General features: G+C 48.1%; 1 protein-coding gene across 3 annotated transcripts in view; it reads left to right on the top strand.

Annotated features, from left to right (window-relative positions):
• The window catches only part of ETV5 (ETS variant 5), a 30,773-nt gene extending 28,081 nt beyond the window's left edge, over nt 1–2,692 (top strand). For all 3 annotated transcript variants that reach the window (XM_025214738.1, XM_014524363.2, XM_006032979.3), the window contains one exon: nt 469–2,692. In XM_025214738.1, the coding sequence (XP_025070523.1) occupies nt 469–690 (222 nt within the window). In that variant the 3' untranslated portion in view covers nt 691–2,692. The remainder of the gene's footprint in view (nt 1–468) is intronic.
• The last annotated feature ends 12,028 nt before the right edge of the window (nt 2,693–14,720 follow it).

Here is a 14,720-nt window from a genome sequence, read left to right as displayed (position 1 = left end):
TTGTGCTCAATTTGGTATGGAGTGGGCGCTCGTTAAAGTGCCTTGTTCTTAAGGCAGAGATGGTTTGAGGTGATGATTTGGAGGGGAAGCACTGAGACGCTCCATTGTAGCATACGCCTACGCTCCCTGAGTCATGTGTGGCAGCTGAGATTTTGAAAGCACATGAAGGGGCTTAGGCCCACCTCCCCTTCAGATTTAAGTGGAAGATAAACGTGCAAATTCCCTAGGTTCCTCTTGGAAAAACCTCTGCCAAATCTTTCCCTTCTGCCTCTTTCATGCCTGTCCAATGGGCAGTCTGCTGAAGGGACCCTTCCATCCCTTTGGATCGCGTTCTCTGCATCCTTCCTTCCATAACACCAGCAGTGTCTCTTACCAAAGGAGACTTGGTCCTGTTGGTGCTACGTGGTGTGCATGCTATTTCTCCCTCTATAGTTGCCCCCTCATGCAAACCTTTGTCTCTATTTCCAGGTGGCTGGAGAGCGGTACGTGTATAAATTTGTCTGCGATCCAGATGCCCTCTTTTCTATGGCCTACCCGGACAATCAACGCCCCTTCTTGAAGGCTGAGCCCGATGTCCATGTCAACGAGGATGACACTTTGCCTCTGACACATTTTGAGGATAGCCCTGCTTACCTCCTGGAGATGGATCATTGCACCAACCTCCCCTACGCAGAGGGGTTTGCTTACTGACTGGCTGGCCGAGCAGCTGAATGCTAATGCTAGAGTTTCAAAGTCAGGCAGATAAGGGCAATGGTTTTGTAAAGAATTTTTCGCTGTTCGTAAAACTGGTGTTTGTGAGCATCATCCAAGGAGCCTAAAACGTACGATGAGTGTCGCCACCGAAGACAAACCTTGTATTCCGAGGACTGGTGTATTAGGACTGCCAGTGTCTGAAGGCTCCACTCACTGCAGCCACCAAGAGATTTTGGGGGAGGGAGCTAAAATGGAGTCTCTGGTCCAGGCCACGTTGCTTAGGGACAGACACGTGACTGTGTGGCCATTGTTCATGATGGTGCCCGTGGAACTTGGATAGACAGTGTGACTGTGTAGCGAATTGTCATGACAATCTGCTTTGCATCAATCACAATACTTGTAGCTGCCTTGTATGTTGGAAAGGGCTTTGATTTGCACAGACAATGGATTTTTTTTGGAGGGGCGGGGGGGTGGTAGGAGTGGGGGGTGGGGGATGACAAAGGTAGTCTGAGTGATTTAGCCTTGAAGTGTGGTGCTTGGTATACCTCGGTAGGGTCAGCACTTTGGATTTGGAACGCGGGACACACCAGTGACCAGAGGAAGCCTTTTGTTTCCTCTAAGCCCAGACAGACCCCCCTCCTTCCACTGTGGACAGCTCTTCTAGCTCCTGCTCTGGTTCTCTGAAATAACGGCTTCCTGCTCCCCCTTGCTGCCCTCCCAGGTGTTTCGGTTGCTCCTCTTCCCTGTTCAAGGCTGTTGCTTTAATTTCACAGGAAGGGGATCATGGGGATCACATTTTAGGGAAAAGTTTCTAACCAATTTTTTGTAGGTTTTTTTGTATCTGACGGTGAAGCTAACTTTTTTTGCAGACCTGCTGCTTTCTTGGCCTGGGATAGCACTTGATGTTTTGAGATGCCACAGCTGGGTCATGGAGGGACTTCCTAGCCAGGTACATCTGCAGGTAAATGCTCTATGCTTTTCTGTTCCTGGCTCCCAAGTGGAAGTTACACCCACATGTTGTCCAGTTGTAGTGTGCTTATCCCATGGTGGCAGCAGGGACCCCGGCTGGGGTTCTGCATGTACAGTTCCCTGCATTCACAGACGCGCTTTGGGAATTATACGTATATAACACATGGATAATCCTCTTGGCCAACTGCCCTAGCCACAGCAGTGGATAACCCTGGGCATGACTGTCCTCTTACTACTGAACGACCTGTCCCCCTGTTCATGTTTTAAACCTGCATAGGATTGAAAGGATTGGAGACAGCTTGAGCCATGGGCATCCCAAAACAGACTTTTTAATTTCGGTGTCACTTTTCATATGTTCAGTCTGATCCAATGTCTTGAGGGTTGTTGGGGTTTTTTTGTTTGTTTGTTTGTGGGGGGGTAGGGTTTTTTTAAGAGTTAAGCTGTAAAGATGCCAGGGGGTGGGTGTCGAAGAGTGTCTCACCATAAACTAACCTTGTTCTCATCCACATAAAAACAAAAAATCATGCCCTTTCAATTCCAGCTTCCCCAGATGCCTGTACCACTCATATATACTAAACATATATGCATCTTTTCCCAACTGGCTACAAGTTTTTGTTGTAAATGCTGTATAGGATCCCACCCCTCCACTTCTTAGTTAACCTTGTTTGGGTTTTGGCCGATTCATTCTTTTTATTTTTATTTTTTTTTGAGCATATGAAGATTAACTCTTTGTAGACTAAGTTACTCTCCCCATGATGTATAAAATGGGCCTGTACAGTCATGAAAGATGGTGGCAGTGTCACTGTTGCACTTCCCACCGGACTCCTGCATCTAGCAGATGGATTTTATCTTTCTTTTTCTTTTCTTTTCTTTTTTTTTTTTTTTTTTGGTGTGGAAAGTCTACAGTGCAGAAAGGGTTAATCTGAGGATTGATTGGAAGTAACCTTTATTTGAGCAGGGCTGTGTGTCTCCTGCAATGCTGCGTTACATTCTGTACTGTGTACAATAAAGGGTTTTTGCTTTCCGTTTGCTTGCGCCTCAAGATGCCTCTTGTTTCAGACAGGAGTACCGTGGCTTCAGGCAAATAAGAATCTGGTGGGGGCAGGGTCTCTTCCTACCCTCTTCCTTGCCCTGTCTGAGCTTGACATGTGTCCAAACATGCCTCTATCATGGGGGAAGTATTTTAGCAGTGCTTGTGGATAAAGCCTTTGAAAAGCCTTCAGTTGAGGGTGCAGCCACGTACGTGGTGGTCAGAAGCAAGGAAAGCAGAACTACCTCATGTGGAAACTCTCAAGTACTTGGGGTGGTTTACCTGCTAATACCCACAATGCTTTTCCATTTCTGTGTTTGCATGATGTGGTCTTGTGGCAATGGAGGCAGATCTGCCCTGAAAGCAAATGGCCAGGTGTGGATGTGCACCTGAAGGGACTGAACTGCTCTGCTTTGCTGCATACTTTTAAATCAAGAAACAGTTAAAATCCTTTTTGTTGGAGTGCATTATGGGTGCTTTGCTGCATTAGCTAGCAGAGCTTTGTGGCAAGTCCTTTCCCTTTGGATACTGTAATGCACTGAGATGCCTGGGAGAGATGGCACCAGCTGGAAGTGAGAAGGTTTGTCTCTGAATTAGGACAGCCGTTGGGATTCCATTCATGCCGTCTTACTACTGAAAGCTTATTGACCAGCAGGTGCAGAAGGGTCTGACCTTGATCCAGGTACTACATATCCCCGAGCCCCTCCTCCAGGATTAGCAATTAGCTTCCTTCTTTTGGGGAAAAATGCAAAGTGACCTCTGCATCTTGATTGGAGAGAGAGAATGAACTGACACCTTAAAAACCACTTGCACCAAACACACACAAGCCCTTTGCCCTCCCTCCCAATCATACACACATCCCTTGTACGTCTGTTCCTGTTGCATTGAAAGGAGAAGAGCTGACAAGTGTGCAGATGTGGGTATGAAACCACGCTCCTGTCCTATAACTGTTCTTGATTTTTACAGCCTTGGCTTCACTGCAGAGCAGGCCCCCCTCCTGGTCACAGCTCAAAAGCAGCCAGGCTATTTTGCTCTCTTTGAAAAGGTTTCCTCTCTTTCAAAAGGTACAACCCTGTTGCAACATACTTCTACAGTCATCTCAGGTGAAATCTGCAGGTTGCATCTCATGTTGCAACCCCAGGGGAAGAGTTAAATCTCCGACAGTGGGAAATTACAACTTACTGCCCCAAGTAGCAACAACAGGTGAGATGAGTTGGGTACGAGGCCAGTGGGTCGTATTGGAAGTATGTGTGGGAAGTGCTCCGAAGTTGTGGGTTAGTCATAGAGAGGTCAGGCTGGAAGGGGCCTCCAGAGGTCATCTAGTCCAACCCTTGCCTGAGGCAGGAATTAGCTCTGTGCAAACCAGCCCAAGTGGGAACAGGTTATTACAGATGCTGGCATTCTGTGATTTAAAGGCCCTCTGAAAGATGTTAGCCACAGTTCATTTGTAGCCATAGAGTATGTCATAGCTCACTGTGCTCATGGTGGTGTTCATTTTCCAAAAGCTGTTGCAGAGAGGCAGAAATCCTGAATTGTGGCTGATGGAGAGTGTAGCCAAGTGACCTACGCAGTGGTGAGGAACCCCCACTCATCAGCCTTTTAGCTCACAGGGTAAATGCCAAGGGCCTTTGGATTAAGTTTAGAGGGAGGTGGTACTTCATTGCACTGTTTTGGGTTTGTTTTGTTGTTTTTTCCCCCTTACCAGCGAGCCCAAGATGATTGAGAAAATCAAAGTTTCAAGGCTCAGTAGAACTGCTAAATCCACCCTCCCGGTAGTACCCAGTGCTCCAGGGCCTGATAAGAGCCACCTTCACCTTCCCTGTCATTCCCCCACCCCTTTTTTTTCCTCCAAACGTGGAGATCCTTGTACATCCCGAGTATATTTTAACAATCCATGAAGCAACAGGACACTAGCTGCTACTGTCCCCCGGGTTTACCCATGGCAGGTTAGGGTGTGACGCTTGTGGTTGTGTGTCAGAGTTGCTACATACATTTTTCAAGAGGCTGGACTAGATGTGATCTTGAATGCCTTGAAGGCAGACTGCTCTGCAGGGCACCACTCAATGTTCCATGTATGCGCTGTGTAGGAGCTACGGGGGCTTAAACAAGCTTTACATAAAGTAGTGGTATCCATACAAACGTCTGCTAAAGTTCTCATCTGCTTTTGCTGAGGATGAGCAAGCGCTAGGCAGTAACGGCTGACTTTCCCTATGCAGATGAGCACTAGGCCCTCATCCCAATCCTCTTTGGAGTGATTGCTGACTTTGAGTCTGCATCAGACTGTTTTTCTGTCTGTTGTCAAAGCCCAGGCCACAGGCAGAGGAGAAGAGGTTACCATTTTCGGATGCCTCGCAGGCCATTAGTCATTCCCTTTACTAGCAGTTCTGCCTTACGCAGCCCATGGACTTGAGAGCTAGGGCTCAAGGGCAAAGGCAAGTTCCTCAACATGTGTCAAAATGGATTGAAATCCTATGTGCGGCATGTTATGAGTTAGCCCTTCAGTCCCTCAAGGTGTCTAATAACATCCAACGTCCAAGGTTTGTACTGATGTGCTTGAGTTTGCCAGAGCTGACAAAGGAACTTGCTTCTCACCTTTGTTCATCTTTCCTTAGCCCCAGAGCAGGATACCTAGCTTGACAGCTCCAAGTTCTCTGTTCCCTACCTCCCTTCCCCTCCATGCAGTGTCACAACTCCCCCCAGAGCAAGGATCTGGGCTAGCTACATTTGCATGCCTGTGGCTGGGGAGCGTGAATGCCTGTGTGTCTAGTTGACAGCTTTCTGGAAGGCTACAGACTGTAGCGACATGTGCAGGCATCTCCCAGCAGCTTGGGCCTGCACTGACAGCTGCCCATCACTAGTTCTCTTCTTGTGGTCATCTCTAGGCAGCCTTTAGCATGGAAATATAGCACAAATCAGAGAAGCTTAAAAAATGAGGGTTGGAAGGGACCTCTGGAGGTCATCTAGTCCAACCACCTGCTCAGAGGAGAACCAGCCCCAACTAGATTGTTCTAGCCAAGGCATGGTCTACCCAGGTCTTAAAAATCTCTAAGGATGGAGACTCCACAACTTCCATGGGTAACCTGTTCCAGTGTTATTGAGAGAGTTCTTCTAGTATCTAACCTCAACTTCCCTTGCTGCGGCTTGAGCCAATTGCTCCTTGTTCTGTCACCTGCCACCACTGAGAAAGGTCCAGCTCCATCCTCTTCAGAACCACCCTTCAGTGAGTTGAAGGCTGCTATTAAATCCCCTCTCAGGCTTGCTGGGGATGGAGCTACCTCTGTGTGGATCCAAACATGGACCAGACACATCAACAAAGCCAAAACGTATGCAGTGTGGCAAGGAGGAGCATAAGCTGAGCCTGGGTGGGAAGAACCCATCTCATCTCGCACCCATGGCTGGTTTGCGGGGTGTTCTGTGTAACATGCCGCTCTGGAGGATACTGCTACAGATCTCAGCCAGGCGAGATGCCCTTGCTGAGCACCTCCCTCCCACGACTGCTGCAGGTCTGGCGGGAAAAGGAGCGTGGTGGTTCAAACTGGGCAGGGCTGGGATGCTGGAGGTGCTGTGGTGCCCCAGTGACCATGCTTCCTGCCTCTCCTCTTCAGCTGTTTTGTTTTGCTTTGCTTCATGGCCCTCACATTTGCAGAAATAAAAAGAAATCTTTCCGGGATCCAAGGCTTCCACGGGGGTGTCGCTGCTGTTTTAACTGAAACGCATCTCCTGCTATTGTTGAGCTTGGTTTCTATGGCAATGGATGCTGCCGTTTGTTCAAATCCAGCTCCTACCTTACCCTGGGCAGCAGGCAGCAGATTGGTTTTTTTTCAGAACGGTGAGGGCAATTGTCAGATGTCCCCGAATGCCCATGCAGTCCATGACTTGGCTGTCTGGACAGGGTGCTTCTCTTCGGCAGTCTGAAATTTGGGACTGCCGTTGTTGCAATGGGCTCTATTCCCCTGCTGTTGGGGAAGCATTTCTCCTTTGTTTGAAGGTGTTTTGTAATTACTGCAGTAGCTGCTGCCTCTTCTGTCTATCCTGGTCTCAGTTGGGTGTTTTATTATCCATTTGATTCAGCAGGTGGGAGGGAGTGAATGGATGAAGGTGGACTCGCCTGCCCCTGAGTAGCTGGTAAGCTCAGAGCACCAGCTTAGTGTCAATGGAGCTCCCTTCCAAGCTATCTCGAACAAGCACCTCTCAAAGCAGTGGGCTGAAAGGGATGAAGAGGCTGACTCTGGGTGGCGAGGCTGGAGGCCTGGCAGGGTATAACAAGGGACTTCACTATGAGAGCTGGATTTAGGACTGGATTCTGTGATCGGCCTCAGGTGACCTTGGTGAGACCCAAGATGGGGAAGGTGAGATGCTCCCCTTCATGGCTCTGGTCGAGAGCCTGTCTGCTTCCTGTGCATCCTAGCAGCCACCAGGGCACTCGCTGCCATGAATGACTGTGGCCCCAGGGGCTGACTCGGTAGCCGGGGGTATGACCTTTCACTCTTCTCCCTCTCCCATCCCTGCAGTAGGGTCTGTGCTGCCTCAGGCAGACCTTTCAGCTGGGCCATCTTTACCAAGAGCTTCTTAGCACCTGGTTAATTCTGGATCTTTCAGGCCTTATAGCAGCCGCCTTCTTTCAAACGTGCCTGCTATGCTTGGCTTTCAGAAAACATTAAGCAGGACCAGTGCCAAGGAATGGGGGAGCAATCGCAAGGCTTCTTGTCATCTGACCCTGTAGGCTAGGGAACAAATGCAAAAGGTTAGATTTAATTGCTTTCCTGTTTTTTTTTTACCCAGTTTCTGCTAAGTTTCTTGAAGCCCAAGGCTTACTCCCTGGTTACGGAGCCATGGTGTGTCTTAATCTGCTTCAACAGTAGCAGATCAAAGGTACAACAGGAAGAACAAAGCTGCCGGGATACATTCCCTGACAGTGCAGACACAGTCTCCTTTGAACAGGCCTCTCCCGAGAGCAGGGTGAGATTTAGCGGACTTGGTTGCCTTAAGAAATATTAATACTAGTTGATACTTTGGAACCTCTCAAATTGTGGGGAGCGTGGTGCTGACTGGTAGCTTCCTTAAGCTCACACAGTGAGTTGGCAACAGAGTTAGGACTGGCACCTAATTGCTTTGTCACCTGAGGGCCTACAGGTATATTTTGGGTGTGCCTCATTTCCCATTTCTTTTCCTTTTGAGAGGAGAAGGTTTTATTGCAAGCTGAGAGCATCCCCACAATTGCAATGAGACAGCAACTCTGCTAGCATGCTACAAAATTGCTGGATTTGGGAACCAAGGAGCTGTAAAACAGTCCTAAAATGTAGACATTGAATGCCATAGGCTTGCAAATGACTTTGTTTGGGTGCTGCGCCTTGCCCCTGGAAGTCAGGGGCAAAAGTAATTGTTTTTCTATAACTGTGGATTCCTCACGTGCCTGTGGCATCCACCCAAATGTACAAGCAGCAAATTAGGGAAAGGGATCAAATAATTAAATCTGTTGCGCTCTATTGCCAGCACCAGAACTCAACACTGGTTATACAAAAGGCCCCTCATTGTGGAGGATCCTGAGGAGAAGGTTTAGCTGGGATGGGGAAGCAGGAGTGTGGAGGGATCAGAAGAGAAAGCTAGCAGTCAAGGCCATGTTTCTGCAAGCTCATTGCCATGGACAATTCTTAGACTCACTCCTGTGGCTTTGCTTGAACATTGGGATCTCCTGGGAACCAAAAACCTGCCCTTGCTTTTTTTTGTCTTCAGGTTTTCAGCACGTTTCCTCCGCAGCTCAGCAAAACCCCTGGTCTGAGCCACATCCTTCCAAACCCCAAAGAGCTTTGTACTTAAGCACTTTATGAGGTCCACAGCCAGAGAAGGCCCTCATCTCAGGTCCTGAAAATCTTCCCAGGTTAGAACTGAGCTTCATGCTAATTCATGGTGTTCCAAAAGCAAATTAATGTATAGGGGGAACTCAGATACTTTCAAAGAGCCACAGTATCTCTGACTTCCTACCACTATTCCTTTATGTATAATTACTATTATGAATAAAAAAAAAATCCTATCTTTACACCTCAGTTTATGTCTCAAAGAAGCCTAGCACATGGGAAATGGCTCTGCCCATTGCTGAGATGATGTGGAAAAAATACTAAAGGCACAAATGGGGAAAAAAAGGACCATTTGATAGAAAGTGATATACAGGAGAAGTTATGAGAGAGAGGAAAATTGATAAGGAGAAAGCTAAAGGCATCAGGGGCTGGCAGGGCAAAAGGAGAAGCTTAGGTTTATGAGGAACAAAAGAAGTACTAACTAGCGTAGGCCCATTTGCTAATGGTAAAGGAGTTAATGTTGCAGAAAGGCGGAAGTGCTCGATAAATATTTCTGTTCTGCATTTAAAAAGAAGTAGGCTGCCCTACTATCACATGAGGATGAAGAAGAACTGTCTAGTCCATTAGCAAGCAAAGAGGATGTGAAACAACATACTCCAAGGATAAATATTTTCAAATTGGCAGGCTTAGCTAACTTGCATTCAAGAGTCCTTCTGAGTTGGCTAAGGAGATCTCTTGCATTAATGACGTCAATTTTTTATTCAGTTCAGAATCGCGGGGAAATTCCAGAATGCTGAAAGAGCCATAACGTTGTGCAACAGTTGGGAAAGGCAAACAGGACCACCCAGCTAACCACAGCCCTGTTGGTCCAATGCTGATCCTGGGCAAAGTAATGGAAAAGGTAGTATGCAATGCCATGGGTAAAAAATGTGAAGATAATGAATCCCGATCAGTACAGTGCATAGTGACTAGGTCTTGTCAAACTCACCTGATCTCACGCTTTGATGGGATTACAGGTGTAGTTGGTAAAATGTGTAGATGTAACATACCCAGACTACGTCCAGAAAAGGACTCCGTTGTCTAACATGGGACTTGGACAAAATTTACTTGCCTGTATCCAAACATGGGATCCACAAACCTCCTCCTCAGACCTATGCAGCAGCTGGCATTAAACTCCACAGTACCTCGCCTGGGGATCTTAAATTCCCCAAGTACCTCTTGCTGTATGGGTTAGACATACTGCATGTAGGGACAGACTAAGGCATAAGGCTTGGGTATTAAAGGCTTGACATTAATAGGCCTTGGGATTGAGACCTAAATCCAGGCCTAGTTGGCAAAAGCAAATGACCACTATTGCTTCCTTCCCTAGGCCAGCTGCACAGTGGTAAACAAGTAGTTAAAGTGGCACAATAAACCTCAAGCATGTACAGAGTAGGTGTATTGATAAGGTAGCATGCAACTCCATGGATAAAAATGGTAAAGATAATCAATGCCAATTATTAAGGGAGTAAAAGGGCTAGGACCTAGAGAATTCTAATTACAACATCTTTACAGGAACTAGCAGGCATCAGTGTTAATTAGTAGCTGATGCTAAGATATATAACCTGTAATATTCGGGGAAAACTGATGAAGCTCGGTGTAGAAGCACTAATATGGAGAAAGATCAATAAATGCCTGGGATGGAAAGGTACAAATGAGAACTGCCAACTGCCTAAAGCGTGGGAGACAGGAAAACATTTGAGAGGTTGCTACTGGTTTGGTCCACCAATCTCCGTTCCCTTCACCAGTGATGTGGCAGTGGCATGGATGGAACAAGTTTTGCTCCTGCATTTTGTTCACTTTCCAATTGACAGCAGAGCCATTTATATCTGGATTCATCCGGTTATGTTCCATTCATTTGCCCTCACTGGCTGCCCTCTAGAGATTCATCAAATCCCCATGAATCAGGCATTCTTGTCTGCATACTGGTACCTCTGTACTAGGAGAGGTGAGGGGTGTCCTCCCATACATGCACCCTTAGAAGCTGGTGGAAAAGTGTGGGTTTGAAACCCCCTCAGACTGAGAAGGGAACTGGCAGCAAGTTTCCCACTCCTGAGAGAGTGCTCTCTTAAAAAGGGGAGGGGGACACACTACTACATCATTCCAAGTGGGTTTAAAAGAAAAGCATGAGCCTTGTCTGGTTCTTAAATAGATGGGCTATGGGCCTATCAGGAAGGGGGCTGCACTATGGGTTCTTGGTGGTGACCCCTTGGATCTTAGACACTCCCTGCAAGGCTGTACCATTGAACAGCAGCACTGGGCTAGTGCTAGAGAAACAGGCAGCAAGCTTTCTCCTTCCTTCTTCATTCAGCCAAGATTCCCACCACATTTTGATGGTCAAGGCAACTCGTTGAGAACACAGCATTGCCTTGGCTCCACCTGCAAAGCCTTGCTAGGGGCAGGCAGGGAAATGCCATATTCTAACATGATCTCACAATAGGGGCTGATCATTTGGGTATGGACAGTGAACAGCAACAGCAAATACAGAAGAAGAAACAATGGGGACATTCATTGCATTAAGATGGGATTATCTAGTTGGGGCTGGTCCTACTTGGAACAGGGTAGGACTAGATGTGGCCTCCTGAGGTCCCTTCCAGCCTTCATTTTCTATAATGCTATGATTTTAAGATGCCTGTAACAGGGAACCCAAACCCTGTTACTCTGGCATAATGGAAGGGGAGGAGAGGGGACTGTACCAGGGAGCTCCTGCTACTTTAAGAGAAGGCAGTGTGCTAAGCCCACTGTATGAGACTGCAGGAGTGCAGGCTGGCCTTTAATTAAGAGGGTAAAACCCCTGTGTGTGGCTGGAGGGAGTCACATGACAGAAAGAGGTGGGGCTTCCAGGCATATAATCCCAGGCCTTAACCTAAAACAGACAGTCAGACCTTGCAGGTAGGCTGCAAGGAGAGAAGTGTCCTCTAGAGAAGCTGACTGCGAGAAGCTGTGCCCAAGAAAGGTAAGAGTAAGCCTAGCCCTGGGAATTATGGCTTATGGTAGGGTATTGACTGATAGTGGGGAAATACTTTGTGGAAGCAATTTGCTTATTACTTCTGTTGTGCTGCAGTTCATGTTTGCTGAGGATGGGGCATATAGCAGGCTGGTGGGGAGAGTGTAGTAGGCTGGCTGGCAGAGGCTTGTACCAGGCTGTAGCTGTCTGCAGGCTTACAGGAGCTATGGCCAGGAGCTGGTAGAAAGCTAATTACAGGCCTGCTGGGAGGAGTGGGCCAGCTGATACAGATAGCTAGCTTGTTGCAGGAAGTTAAGAGCTCCAAGGGGAGGGAGCTAGGGGAGAGATGATAGAGACTGGAATAAGAGACTGCAGTGTGGAGCTGATGTAGCCCTCTGGGTCTGGGAAAAGACCACAGGGTGTGAAAGAGAAGACCCGGGGCTACAAAGCTGGAAGCAGGTGCACTATAATGGGACTGGAGTCGGAGCTGGACTGAGAAGAAATACTGCAGTGCAGGGGGAGCAGCAGTGAGCCAGAGACACCTTCTCAGGGCTGGAAAAGACTCGGGACTATGAATGACCAAGACTGAGTATGTCAAACTTGCGGCCTGTGGAGCTGTGCTGTATGGCCGACGGGGCATGTAAATGGGCTGGAAAGTGGCAATGGGGGGGGGCTGTTAATGGATTAGCTGCATTAATCCTCACTGGCCACTGCCACCAAATCCAGATCCAGCCTGCAGGGAAATTTGTGGTCTGGATGTAGCCTAAGGGGCTAGTTGATTTTGACACCCCTGCCATAGACCATATCCTCTATAAATTGGACACAGAGGGCATGAACATGGACACTTGTTTTATTAGGTTTTTGTTAATAAATATATACCATAATAGGATCCATTGCAAAGACCTGCTTGTTGCTTTAAAAAACCTTGTATTTTATTTTGTATTGTATTATTTTAAAGCAACAAGCAGGTCTTTGCAATGGATCCTATTATGGTTATGATGTGTCTTTGGAGACATGATCTGCCAAAGGCCATCCTGATAAAATTGAATCTAATTATAAAAACCAACAGTTATGAAACCAAATGTGAAAATTGGCTGCCAGGGACAGTGGGGTGACCTGATTGATTGGGAGGGCATGGGCACACAATAAATTGCAAGGAACTTTGTGGGTTATGTGGGGGCTGGGGATTGAGTAACAGGGCAAGAAAACATCTACCTTGTCTCTGTTCTAAGGCGTTTGGAAAGCTCCGAGATCCTCGCCAGACATCAGTGGACTCTCCAGAAAGCTTGTAAGGCAGGTCTAATAACTGACAAGGTCTAATGCTTACTAAGGGATCTTGGGCTTACTCATAGATGTAGGGTCAGAAGGGACCTAAGTAGGTCATCAAGTCCAACCCCCTGCCCTGGGCAGGAGTGAATACTGGGCTCATATGACCCCAGCTAGGTAATTCTCCTCTTAAAGCCCCTCAGGGTAGGAGCCAGCACCACTTCCCTTGGAAGCTGGTTCCAGATCCTAGCTCCCCTGACTGTGAAATAGTGTCTTCTAATGTCTAGCCTGTACCTACTCTCAAACAACTTATGGCCATTATTCCCTGTTACTCCGGGAGATGCACGGGTGAATGAGGTCTCTCCCATTCCCTGCTGGTCCCCCCCGGTAAGTTTATAGGTGGCCACCAAGTCCCCCCTCAGCCTTCTCTTGTGAAGGCTGAACAGGTTCAGGTCCCGTAGCCTCTCCTCATAGGGTCTGCCCTGCTGTCCCCGGATCATGCAAGTGGCCCTCCTCTGGACCCTCTCAATGCTGGACTCATCTCTCCTAAAGTGCGGCCCCCAGAACTGGATGCAGTACTCCAACTGTGGCCGGACCAGTGTCGCACAGAGGGTGAGGATCACCTCCTTGGCCCTGCTTGTGATGCATCTATGGATGCATGACAAAGTGCGGTTAGCCTTCCTGACTGCATCCTCACATTGGCGGCCCATGTTCATCTTGGAATCAATAATGACTCCCAGATCTCTTTCTGCCACTGTGCTTTTGAGAAGAAAGTTCCCCAGCCTATAGGTATGCTGCTGGTTCTTACTGCCGAAGTGCAGCACCCTGCACTTGTCAAGATTGAATCCCATCCTATTCTCATTCACCCACCCCTGTAACCTGTCCAGGTCCAGCTGTATCCTGTCCCTCCCTTGTAGCATGCCCACCTCACCCCAAATCTTGGTGTCATCAGCAAATTTGAACAGGGTGCTCTGCACCCCCTCATCCAAGTCACTAATAAAGAGATTAAACAGTGCAGGCCCAAGGACCAAGCCCTGGGGGACTCTACTGTCCACAGCCCTCCAGGCCAAATATGACCTATCCACCACCACTCTCTGGGTGTGGTCCCTCAGCCAATTTGTGACCCATCTAACTGCATAGGCATCAATGCCACAGTTGCCTAGCTTTTTAATGAGAATGGGGTGGGTGACCGTGTCAAAGACCTTCCTGAAGTCCAGAAAGACTACGTCCACCGTGACACCTGCGTCCAATGCTTTTGTGACCTGATCATAGAAGGCAGTTGGGTTGGTCTGACCGGACCTGCCTCAATGAACCTATGCTGGTTGCCCCTAAGCATCGTCCCTCCTGCCAGTCCTTCCCAGATGTGCTCCTGGTTAATCTTCTCAAAGAGCTTCCCCAGGATCGAAGTAAGACTAACGGGCCTATAGTTGCCCGGGTCCTCCCTCCTCCCTTTTTCTGAAAATGGGGACCACATTAGCCTTCTTCCAGTCATCTGGCACCTGGCCAGAGCACCACAAGTGCTCATAAAGTCATGCGAGGGGCCCCTCTAACCCCTGCCAATTCCCTCAGCATCTGGACCTGCTGATCTGAACACATCCAGCCCCTCCAGAAGTTCCCTAACTCAGTCTTCCCTGACCCTAGGCCTGGCGGAGTCTCTCCTGAGTCCATCCTGAATCTCAGTGGGGGAGCCCTGGTTCCTGCACAAAAAAATGGAGGCAAAGAAATTGTTAAAAAGGTCTGCCTTTTCCTCTGGTGCAACCACCAGATTGCTTAGTGTATCCTGCAGGGGCCCCACGTTACCCGGTGCTTTCTTCATATTCCCTATGTATTTAAAAAAGGACTTTTTGTTGTCCTTGATGTTAGCCCTAGTTCCATATCTGCCTTAGCTTTCCTAACAGCCCCCCTACAAACCTGAGCGATGGAGGTATACTCATCTTTGGTGATAGCCCCTCCCTTCCACTGGGTGTACACCTCTTTTGCT

Source organism: Alligator sinensis, unplaced genomic scaffold (genome assembly GCF_000455745.1).
Source record: "Alligator sinensis unplaced genomic scaffold, ASM45574v1 scaffold1086_1, whole genome shotgun sequence".
Classification (NCBI taxonomy): domain Eukaryota; kingdom Metazoa; phylum Chordata; order Crocodylia; family Alligatoridae; genus Alligator; species Alligator sinensis.
The sequence above is the reverse complement of the archived record's forward strand: the minus strand, read 5'-3'. Positions and strand labels throughout refer to the sequence as shown.